We start from the raw sequence: 12,575 nt of genomic DNA, 5'->3' as shown, positions 1-12,575 counted from the left end.
TGAACCTAGCATTTCTGGGATTGTTACATATGCTCTTTAACTCGACTACAGAGACTCCAATTTAAAATATGGGGGGGGTTGCTGAGCAATTCTACGCCAGGTAGGGAATATTCCTTGCCTGTAGCTTACCCTGTTTAATTTTCTGCATCCCATGTTGTCTCCCAAGAATCAGTAGGAGTAATTGTTGAGTGCTGAGCCAAAAAGAATCCATGAGTGAGCATCACCAGATGTGGCCCAAAACAAAACAAATATATAAACAATTTAATTCTCATAATGATGGATGGGAGGAGGTAAATGGGGGCATTAGTGATGGTTTTGTTGCACTGGTGAAGGGAGTATTTCTTTATATGACTGACACCCAACTACAATCATGTCTGTAACATGGTGCTTAAATATACTTTTTTAAAAATCTTGGGATTGTGCTTCTAAATGATTGTAATATGTTTCAAATTTCTGTGTCTTAATTACAAAATAAACAGATTCATTTCTTATCAAGAAATAATTCGCATATTGAACAAGACCAAAAGCAAATAGTCATATTTGTCTGCAAATAAAATGATAATATGTAAATCAATACTCAAAATGTTAATCTAGAAAAGGGATAACTAGCTATAATAAAAAATGAGCTAACAAGCGTCTAACAATGGAAAATTGTATTTGGCAGATTTTGTACATCTTGTGAAACAAAGTCGATTGAAAATATTCAACATTCCCCCTTTGAAGGGCATACCTAGTAGGTGCTTAGGGCTTATTCCTGGCTCAGTTCTCAGGAACCATACAGGATGCCAGAGATTGAACACAGATCAGCTGTGTACAAACTAAACATTTATATGACAGACGGGGAAATGTGATGCATTGAATCTCTTTTTATCCTTGAGTTTTGCTCCACTGTGACTGACACTGACTTAAGTATTGACACTCTGTTGATTCACATAGTAAAGTATCCCATCTTTCTAACACTGTCTGGAGTCACTATTTGTGACCATACCAACTTAACAACCATCTAATTAAATATCTCTCAGACTACTTTTTAAAAATATTTATTGAAACTATTGTGAATTACAAAGCACTTCACAGTTGGATTTCAGGTACAGAGTGACAGTGAACAGACGACTTTTAGAATGTTTCTATATTCTTATTATAGTTACAGTCCAGGAGACAACATCAGTTATGAGTCTATTTATGTCTGAGTTAGTAGCATTTTTCCAAAGTCCCTTGAGAAAGAATCATTCATATACCAATTTTGTTTACCACTGATAAAGAGGGAAATCATCACTAATTGAATATCTTTACTAAGGAGTTCTATGTCTCTGAAATAAAGGTACATATCTTGTTCTTGCAATTGATAAGGAGGTAGAACCACACAGATTATGAATTTAAACCAGGCATTCATGCATTTAATGAACCATAAAATCACAGATAACAAGCATCTTGAAATGTAAGATTTGAAATATTTTTTTACTGAACTATATTTGTTGTGGTTTCTTTCTCAATTATTGATGTCACCATGATACACAATTGACATTTTGAAGTCATTTAAGAGAGATCCACATTTCAATGGATATCTTTTTGATAGAGCGTAGACCAAAACATATGAATGTGAAGGACTAGATTCTACCCACTTTTTCTCTCCATTGAGGCTCTCACCTTCTTTTTCCTAGGTATTCAATAACCATTTTAATTTGCTGAGTGACCATTCAATTTTGTCCTTCAGGTATTTTAATGCCCAATGAATAACTACTCAGAGAGGAAGTAGTGTAATATAAAAAGGCTGAAATTTCATATCAAAATAAACCTAATTCGAGGGATCCCAGCACGCAGGCCAGAGAGGCTTGAGTGTGTTTCTGTTCCCTTGCACCGTGTCTGGGCCGGCTCCTCCCCCCAGGGACCACTGCATGCCAGCCAGAGAGGCTTGAGTGAGTTTCTGTTCCCTTGCGCAGCATCTGGGCCTGCTCCTCCCTCCAGGGATGCCGGCCAGAGAGGCTTGAGTGAGTTTCTGTGCCCTTGTGGGGCGTCTCGGCCGGCTCCTCCCCCCAGGGACCACTGCATGCCAGCCAGAGAGGCTTGAGTGAGTTTCTGTTCCCTTGCGCAGCATCTGGGCCTGCTCCTCCCCCCAGGGATGCCGGCCAGAGAGGCTTGAGTGAGTTTCTGTGCCCTTGCGGGGCGTCTCGGCCGGCTCCTCCCCCCAGGAACCCCCGCATGTCGGCCAGAGAGGCTTGAGTGAGTTGCTGTTCCCTTGTACAGCATTTGGGCCGGTTCCTCCCCCCAGGAACCCCCACACACCGGCCAGAGAGGCTTGAGTGACTCCCTGTTCCCTTATGCGGTGTTTGGGTTGGCTCCCCCCCCCCAGGGACCCTTGAGTGCCGGCCTGAGAGGCTTGTGTGAGTCCCTTCCCCCGGGTGGGCGCTTGGAAAGGCAAGTTGAGTGACCGGAATAGACGGGGGAGATAGGGCCAGCCATCTGGACTGTCAGGTGACCTAGAGAAGTCCACCCCCTTGGACCCTGGAGCAGATCAGGGACTCCCCAAGGTCGAGGGCAGAGCCTGCAGGGTTGGAATGAGGGAACTCCTTCAAGGGATGCTTGGAGCGGGCGGAGCTCCATTGACTCCAAGGAAAGGAGGGGGGATTGAGAGCTAGTCTCAACAGCGCCAGCAACCATTGTGGCCAGGTGTGGAACTGAACCGCTCACAGAAATAAGGAGTAGAAAAGCAACAATACCCACTGCAGGAAGGCTGAACTCTAGGTAGCAAAGGGGAAGAAAAAGGGCTAGGTTCAACAAGATCACCCAACAGCCCCCTCTAGAAACACCTTCAGGAAGGGGACTAAAGCAGGCTGATATTAGAAGCCACAGCACTCCAAAACATACCTTAAATACAAAGAATTATGCGTAAATCAAGGAGATCCCTAATAATTGGAAACACCATGACAAACCCTATCAAGTTTCCTAGTCCATCAAAATGCTAGATCCATGGGAAGAAGACCTAAATGCGACCATGAGAAAGGAAATGCAAGAATTACTAAAAGAAATGAAAGAAACCCTAGCAACCGAGTATAAGAAATCCATGGATGAACGAAACAGCCAAATTAAAGAAGAAATGTCAAAGAACATGAGAGATTCCATACAAAAAGAAGTGAAGGATTTAAAAGACAAAGTAACAAGCCTTACGAGCAGAAACACAGAGTTGGAGAAGCACATCGAAGAACTCAAAGGAAAACTGCAATCAAAAAATGATCAAGAAATCAACAGAGAAATAAAACGCAAAGCACTGGAAGGAAAAATCCAATATCTAATGGACAAGGAAAAAAGAAACAATCTAAGAATTGTGGGTATGCCAGAAGGGGAGGAAATAGGGAAGGGGGAAGAACAGGTAGTCACGGAGATAATAACAGAGAATCTCCCCACCCTCTGGAAAGACACTTCAGGACAAATCCAGGAAGTCAAAAGAGTCCCTAATAAAATAGACCCTAATAAACCCACACCAAGACACATAATAATCCAAATGGCAAAAAAAAGAGAAAGAGGAACTCCTGAAAGCAATAAGGGAGAAAAAAAAAAAACCTCAAGTACAAAGGAAAGGACATAAGAATAAAACCAGATCTCCCATTTGAAATAATTCAAGCAAGAAGACAGTGGAATGTCAAATTTAAACGACTGAATGAAAGAAATTTCCAACCCAGGGTCCAATACCCCGAAAAACTATCAGTCATATGGGAGGGCAGACTAAAAACATTCTCAAACATGAATGAACTTGAACTATTTGTACAAAGTAAGCCGATCCTAAGCGAATTACTCAGAGACGAATTACACTACACAAACCCCGATTGTAAAAAAAATCACTGCACACAATACAACTGCACAACAGTCCTCTCTATCAATAATTTCCCTAAATGTTAATTGACTAAACTCTCCAATTAAAAGACACATAGTAGAGAACTGGGTTAGGAAAAATAAACCGGACTTCTGCTATCTGCAAGAAACACACCTACAGTTACAGGATAAGCACAGGCTTAGAATAAAAGGATGGAAAGTAATTATTCAGGCCAATGGAAAACAAAAAAGAGCAGGGACAGCCATTCCTATATCAGACCAAATTGTATTCAAAATCAAGAAAGTGATCAGAGACAAAGAGGGTCACTACTTACTGATCAGGGGAACATTAGATCAAGAAACACTAACCCTGGTCAATATCTATGCACCTAATGTAGAGTCAGCAAAATATGTGAGGCAACTACTGGAAAACCTGTAGAAACACATGAAGGGAATTGTGATAACAGTAGGGGACCTCAATACTCCACTATCACCACTGGACAGATCCACCAAACAGAAAAATAGCAAAGAAATAAGAGCTCTAAATGAAAAATTAGAAGATTTAGGGCTAATAGACTTATATAGAGCCCTCCATCCCCATAAAGCAGAATACACATTCTTCTCAAACCCACATGGAACCTTCTCCAGAATAGACCATGTTTTAGGATACAAAGCCAACCTTTATAAGACCACAAAGTTAAGGATCATTAGAAGTACCCTTTCAGATCTCTATGCAACAGATGTTAAAATTGATGTCAATAAGAAGCAATGGAGAAAAACTAATACCTGGAGATTAAACAACATGCTGCTCAACAACAGCTGGATCAAAGAACAACTCAAAGAAGAAATAAAAAGATTCCTTGAGACAAATGACAATGAAGAGATAACATGTCAAAATTTATGGGTCACAGCAAAAGCAGTAATTAGGGGGAAACTCATAGCAATGCAGGCCTATGTCAAGAAACAGGAAAATAACAAAACCAACAGTTTAAAAGATCACCTCAAAGAATTGGAACAACAGCAACAGAGAAATCCAACCGCAACCGGAAGGCAAGAAATAATAAAAACCAGAGCAGCAATAAACAACATCGAAACTAAGAAAACGATACAAAAAAATCAATGATACCAGGAATTGCTTTTTGAAAAAATAAACAAGATAGACAAACCATTGGCAAAACTCACCAAAAAAAAGGGAAAACACCCAAATCAGTATGATCACAAATGAAATGGGAGAGATTACAACAGAACCCCAAGAAATACAACATATCATGAGATCATATTATGAACAACTATACTCATCTAGGCTAGAGAACCCAGTAGAAATCGACAGATTCTTGGAAAAACACCCTCTTCCAAGACTGGAAAAGGAAGATCTAGAAAGTCTAAACAGACCAATCACCTCAGAGGAAATTGAAGATGTAATTAAAAAACTTGCTAAGAACAAAAGCCCAGGCCCAGATGGATTTACAGGTGAATTATTCCAAACATTTCAAGAAGACTTACTACCGATTTTCCATAGGCTATTCCAAACCATAGAAAAAAGAGGAATGCTCCCCAACTCCTTTTATGAGGCTAATATCACACTCATTCCCAAAGAAGGCAAAGACACCACCAAAAGAGAAAACTACAGACCAATCTCACTAATGAACATAGATGCAAAGATACTTACAAAATCTTAGCAAACCGAATCCAACACTTCATCAAAAAGATCATACATCACGACCAAGTGGGATTCATCCCAGGAATGCAAGGTTGGTTCAATATACGCAAATCAATCAACATGATACATCACATCAACAACATGAAAGACAAAAACCACATGATCACATCAATCGATGCAGAGAAGGTGTTTGACAAAATCCAACATCCTTTCATGTTAAAGACACTCAGCAAATAGGGTTAGAAGGAACCTTCCTCAAGATAGTTACAGCTATATATGTAAAGCCTACAGCCAACATTATACTTAATGGTGAGAAACTAGAAGCATTCCCACTAAGGTCAGGAACTAGACAAGGCTGTCCACTCTCTCCACTCTTATTCAATATAACCTTAGAAGTCCTAGCAATAGCAATCCGAGAAGAGAAGGGATTCAAAGGAATTCAAGTAGGGAAAGAGGAACACAAGCTATCTCCATTTGCAGATGATATGATCATATACATCAAAAACCCTAAATAGTCCACAGTAAAACTCCTAGAAACAATCAACCAATACAGCAAAGTGGCTGGATACAAAGTCAATAAACAAAAGACAGTAGAGTTTCTATATACAAACAATGAAGTTGAGGAGAGAGAGATTAAAAATACAATTCCAGTTAAGATAGTATCAAAAATATCAATTATCTAGGAATCAACCTTACAAGAGAAGTGAAAGACCTATACCAGAGAAACTTCAAAACACTTCAGAAAGAAATTGAAGACGATCTAAAGAAATGGAAGAACATCACATGCTCATTGATAGGTAGAATAAACATAGTCAAAATGACTATCCTACCCAAATATCTATATAGATTTAATGCAATCCCTATCCAAATCCAGACACATTCTTTAAAGAAATAGAACAATAAATCACAAAATTCATCTGGAACCACAAAAGACCCAGGATAGCCAAACACATACTGAAAAACAAAAAGCTGGGAGGCATCTCCTTACCTAACTTGAAAATATTCTATAAAGCCATTGTAAATAAAACAGCATGGTACTGGAACAGAGACAGGACCTCAGAGCAGTGGGTCAGAGCAGAATTCCCAGACATAAACCCCCAAATATACAGCCAACTAATATTTGATAAAAGAGGCAAGAATCTGAAATGCAACAAAGAAAGCCTATTCAAAAAATGGTGTTGGTACAACTGGAAAACCACATATATGAAAGTGAAAATCGACACATACCTCACTCCTTCTACAAAAGTCAACTCAAAATGGATCAAAGACCTTGAAATCAGACCCGAATCTATAAAGTTTATCGAGAGTAAAATAGGCAGAACACTCGAAGACCTATAAATCAAAGAGGTCTTTGAGAATGGAGCACCGATGTCAAGAACGTTAGCATCAAATATAAACAAATGGGACTACATCAAACTAAAAACTTCTGCATGGCAAAAGAAACCCTACTTAACGCAAGAAGACAGCTAATAGAATGGTAAAAAATCTTTTCACTTGACGTATCAGATAAAGGGCTGATATCTAGAACATACAAAGCACTCAGAAAGCTGAGCTCCCAAAAACCAAAGAAAGCCATAAAAAATGGGGAGATGAAATGAATAGACACTTCTATGAGGAAGACAGAAGGATGGCCAACAAACACATGAAAACATGCTCACCTTCACTCATCATCAGGGAGATCCAAATCAAGACAACAATGAGATACCACCTTACACCAGTGAGGATGGCTCACATCAAAAATAATGGAAACAACCTTTGTTGGTGGAGATGCGGTATGAAAGGAAATCTCATCCACTGCTGGTGGGAATGCCCACTAGTCCAACATCTATGGAGAAAAGTCTGGAGAGTGCTCAAAGAACTCAGAATTGAGCTGCCATTTGACCCAGCAATTGCTCTCCTAGGCATATACCCCTAAGATGGAAGGACATTCATCCCAAAATACGTATGCACCCCACTATTTATCGCAGCACTCAGTATAATAGAACTCTTCAAGACCTCCTTGCCACAAATTTTTACCAATCTGAAGAAGGTCAGGGGGTGTGATTGGAAGATGCCTGGGAACCTACACACCACAAGAAAAACCCAAAAGACAATGGGAAAAACTGTACTTCCAATATAGGCATAAGATCTGTAATACACCACCTCTTTACCTGCTCTCCCCCAATTGTAAGGTAGACTTTTGCACCACTTTGATCCTTTAAAAACTTCGCTAACTCATTTTATTTCTTTAATTAATTAATTAATTAATTTTTTAAAAATGTTTGTCCTACATATACATTTGTGAGCACATACATTTTTATTTCCTTTTTTATCGTTTTTGGGTATGTGACCTGTTTCTGTTATCCCCTCTGCCCACCCCTAAATACTCCGACATTATAATGTAGCACCACTTCCCCCTGCAAAGGCACACTAAATAAAGGGGAAATCTTACATATAAAAAAGAGCTCTTATCTACTAGAGATAGGAACTCATAGTTGTTTACAATACAGGGATATCTCCTACCTTGAAAATATGTCATATGGAATCAACTTAGACCTCAGGTGATTAGATACCATTCATCTAGCCTTGAACCCTGGATCCCAGACATAGAAATGGCACAGCTCTTCACAACAGCTGCAGGAAACAAACTCCATCTGGAATTGCCTTAATACTGCGGGGTCAACAACAAGGGCCAGCTCTAGAATGATATCCTGACATCGAGGAAAATGTGAACAACTTGACCTTAGAGCAGATTAGCCTACCTTACCAGTTAAAGACAAGACAAAACCATAAGTCTTGGCACCCTTTGGTAGGTCCAAAAGCCAAGATCGTGATTTACAGATGACTGGCTGCTAGAACCACGATCAGACTGTATACATCTTGGGACCAACAAAAAAGCCCTAGTTTAGGGTTTGAACTATGACCTGCACAATAATCATGATCCCCAGTCCCAAAGGTCCTGCAGAGACAATTGTAAAGGAATGGGGCTTCTGGAAGCACAAAGAAAGACGCTATCCTAGGTGCCATCCTAGGTTCAGTGCAAAGACCAAGATCACCAACCACAGAAGATGGATTAAAATGAAACTGAGGTAACAGAACCTCTAGAACCATAAAGACTGACTTCATCATAAGTCCCACCTCAGTATCTTTGCAGATACTGAGACCTCTAAACACAGAGCAGAAGTCTTCCGCACACCAAAAAAAAAAAAAAAAAAAAAAACACCACAGGGAGAGTAAATGATCCTGAGCAAAGTCTAGAGTTGATCCCATGACAGTATACTCCAAGGACGGAGAAAACCCATATTTCTTAGGCCAAGTGAATTCCTTTTCGAATGACCCCAATATTTACTGTGCCAGGGCCTGAGGGAAGAAACAAAAATACAAAAAGCACAAAACCTTGGTCATATATATATATTACCTTCATTTATTATTGTTATTATTATTTTTATTTACCTATCTATTTTGGACAATTTATCTGTTTGGGTGTGATTATTGAAATTGTTGTCCCCAATTATACTTATTTTTTTCTCTTCCTTTCTTTTCTTTCGTTATGTGCTATGCCATGTTTCTCATTTCAAGACCATGGCATGTTTTTTGTTTGTTTTGTTTTGTTTTTTAGTCTGTTTTTTGTGGTGCTTATCGATATAGCTGGAGCCCTCACTGGATATTTGACACTTCTTTTGGTACTGGTGGAGTGTTTCACATGCTTTTTCTTCTTCATCTCCCAAATCGATGATGAGAGCCTCTAGAAGGATTCCGCCCATTTTTGGGGTATTAGACTCTTACCCCAGTTTATTTATTTTCTCTCTTTCAGGCAAAACCACACAACTTGAACTAGCTATTCCTGCCTCCAGTTAGAGGGGGAAATAAGGGAGGCATCAAGACCAAACAGGTGCAAGACTAATAAGTAGTAGGTTAGATACAGAGGGGACCATATATTCTAGCCGCCCTGGGGTGAGGGAAGAGGAAATGGGAGGTAGGACAAAGACGGAGGTGTAGGGAGGACAATTTGGTGATGGGAATCCCCCCTGATTTTATGTAAATATGTACCTAAAATATTGTCAAGAATATGTAAGCCACTATGATCAAAATAAAAATTATAAAAATTAAAAAAATAAAATAAAAAGTAAATAAATCTAATTCATATGTAGAACCTGTGTGTTAACATAAGGGTTAGTCTCTCATGTATATCAATACTCTAAAAAACTATAGAGGGAACAATGCAAAACTTTGGTGCGTAGGGTTCTAGCCTTGTACACAGGCAGACAGGGATTCTCTTCCTCGCACCCATAATAGACCCTCCAGCTCCTCCAGCACAGAGCAGGAAGAAGCCCTGAGCAGCACAAGGTGTAGCCAAAAAAAGACTTAAAAATAAAAGGAGGTGGCCTGTGGGATATTATAACAGTAGGGCATTTGATTGCATGCCACACCATGGAATGTACCCAGTTCAATTCACGTCATCCCGTATAACCTACAGGGTGATTTGTGAGTGCAGAGCCAGGAGTGACCCCTGAGCACCACTGCATATGGCCCCAAAGCCAATCAATCAATCAAATAAAAAAAGCAAGGGTTTTTTTTATGAATAATACGAAGGCTTATAAAAATCTGTTTTGCCAAACAACTGTCATTTTGTGAACAGGATTCTAACAACAACGTTTTCCAAAATAGCTTATGTTTCCATGTCCAACCCCTGGCAGTATACAATGGTGTAAATGCCAGACAGAATTCAATCATTTCAAAAGGTCACACTGCATCCGGCCAAGGTTTTCTGACCCTCACGAGTATCCATACTGGTCCTGGCCACAGTCTCATCTCGCGAGATTCTGCCCAACGGCCATTGCCGCTGTACCTTCGTGACAGGGAAGCAACGTCTGGGCCGGCGATCAAGCTGCCACCGAAAAAGACAGGGTCCAGGGAGAAGTTCGGTTCGTACGAGGAGTGGGACAACAGTGAGCATTTAAAATGTCCAATATGAGCGGTGCGAATGACGTGGAAGAGGAGGAGGCTTCATCGTCTCAGGACCTCGTGAGGTCCAGAGACGTCGACGTCCCACAAGGGCAGTTAGAGCAGGAGCTGGAGGAGGCCCTGGAGAACTGGGTGGCCTCGGAGGTTTCTCCCCTGCCTCGCCCCCGCTGGCAGGTCGTATCTGCCCTGCGCGACCGGCAGCTGGGCTCCAGGGCCAACTTCGTCTCCAAGGCCTGTGGGTCCAGAGCGCTGCTGCAGCGCTTCCAGCTGCAGAGGGAGCTGAAAGGCCACGTGGGCAGCGTCAGCACCCTGCAGTTTAACCAGAGTGGGGCCTGGCTGACCAGCAGTGGCTATGACTTGAGAGTCATCATCTGGGATTGGGTGCAGCAGCGTGCCCTGCTGGACTTTGACAGTGGCTTAACCGGTGATGTCTACCAGGCCAAGTTCCTCCCAAATAGTGGGGATACCGCCATGGCCATGTGCGGCCGAGATGGCCAGGTTCGGGTGGCACAGCTCTGCTCCTCCCCAGCCAGCCAGACCATCAGACGTGTGGCTCAGCACCGAGCAGCTGCCCACAGTCTGGCATTAGTGCCACACTGCCCACACAGATTCCTCACATCAGGCGAAGATGCTGCTGTCTATCATGTGGACCTCCGGCTGGATCAGCCAGCTTCCAAACTGCTCGTCTTAAAAAAGAATCGGAAGAGAGTGGGGCTCTATACAATCTTTGTGAATCCTAACAACATTCACGAATTTGCAGTGGGTGGACAAGATCCGGTTGTTAGAATATATGACCAAAGAAAAATGGACCGGAGGGTCAATAATGGAGTACTTAAGAAATTCTGTCCTCCACACTTGTGCACCAATAAAATTAAGCCAAGCATCTCAAGCCTGGTGTATAGCTATGATGGCACTGAGCTCTTGGCCAGTTATAATGATGAAGATATTTATCTCTTTAATACTAACAGCTGTGATGAAGCCCAGTATGTGAGGAGATACAAGGGGCATCGAAATACTTTGCCATTTAAAGGTGTCAATTTCTATGGGCCTAGAAGTCAGTTTGTTGTGAGTGGCAGTGACTGTGGACATCTATTTTTCTGGGAGAAGTCATCTAGCCAGATTGTTCAGTGCTTTCACGGGGATCAGGGATTTACCATCAATAGCATTGAACCCCACCCTCACCTACCTGTTATAGCGAGCTGTGGCCTATGTGTGACACCCAAGATCTGGGGACCCTCAAGCATAGTTACTACTGACCCTGAAGGAACGAAGATCCTGATGAAAAAGAATAAGCAACAACGTGATGCATTTTACTTGTGCCACAGGGGTAATTTTGAAAACCATGTGATTTGGTGTCTTATGCATCAATTAAGATCCTAAGATCATCTGCGTCATTGTGGAGCAATTGATGGACCTGGAATCGCTGGTTCTACAGATTCTGACGAGTCCTCCATTACCAGTGATATATCTGAAGAACGTGAACATCTCACACTACGCCTGCCATCTTAAAATGTGTCATGCCTATTCCAGCACTCTGTCCCATCTGAGGTTAGATAGAAATGAAAAATGCAACTTGTTTAAAATTGCCCTTATGTTTTATTTTTTTAGGTACAAGAAAAACCTAACTTTAATTAATTTTCTATACCTTCTTTGGCATTTTATTCCTTTACTCTTCACTTGGAAACTTTATTTCTGCCGTTTTTTATCTTTCTATTCCAATTATAAAGGTTACTATTGATGATTTTAAAAAATTAATTATCTTATTCTGGCACTAATAATGATCACCCTTTATTTTTGTCTTTATTTATTATTATAAACCCCTTGGTTTACATGAAATTATAAGAAATGTGTTTATCTGTTAAATTAAGCCTAATTTTGTTCCTTAAAATGTTGACTATTGGCATACTTACAAACATGCTTCAACATTTTTCTCTTTTATCCTCTTTTTCTAGTTCTCTCACTATCACACACACAAATTAACTGAAAAGGAAAACTGCCTACATATATTTACATATATGTATATATATATGTACATATATATTTACATTTATATATGTTTATGTTTAAATACAAGACAATCCATTCTTCTAGAATAAATAACATGGGGTTGTCTACATTTTCTGAAGTGTGTATTAATTATTGTAACTTTAATTCTCTTAAAGTT

The 12,575-nt window shown here is 40.5% G+C and overlaps 1 protein-coding gene across 1 annotated transcript; it reads left to right on the top strand.

The window, feature by feature from the left end:
• The first annotated feature begins 10,417 nt into the window (after positions 1–10,417).
• Positions 10,418–11,791, top strand: LOC125998789 (DDB1- and CUL4-associated factor 8-like). The gene has a single exon (XM_049766857.1). The coding sequence runs from the start codon at positions 10,418–10,420 to the stop codon at positions 11,789–11,791; it is 1,374 nt and encodes a 457-aa protein (XP_049622814.1).
• The last annotated feature ends 784 nt before the right edge of the window (positions 11,792–12,575 follow it).

Source organism: Suncus etruscus, chromosome X (genome assembly GCF_024139225.1).
Source record: "Suncus etruscus isolate mSunEtr1 chromosome X, mSunEtr1.pri.cur, whole genome shotgun sequence".
Classification (NCBI taxonomy): domain Eukaryota; kingdom Metazoa; phylum Chordata; class Mammalia; order Eulipotyphla; family Soricidae; genus Suncus; species Suncus etruscus.
The sequence above is the reverse complement of the archived record's forward strand: the minus strand, read 5'-3'. Positions and strand labels throughout refer to the sequence as shown.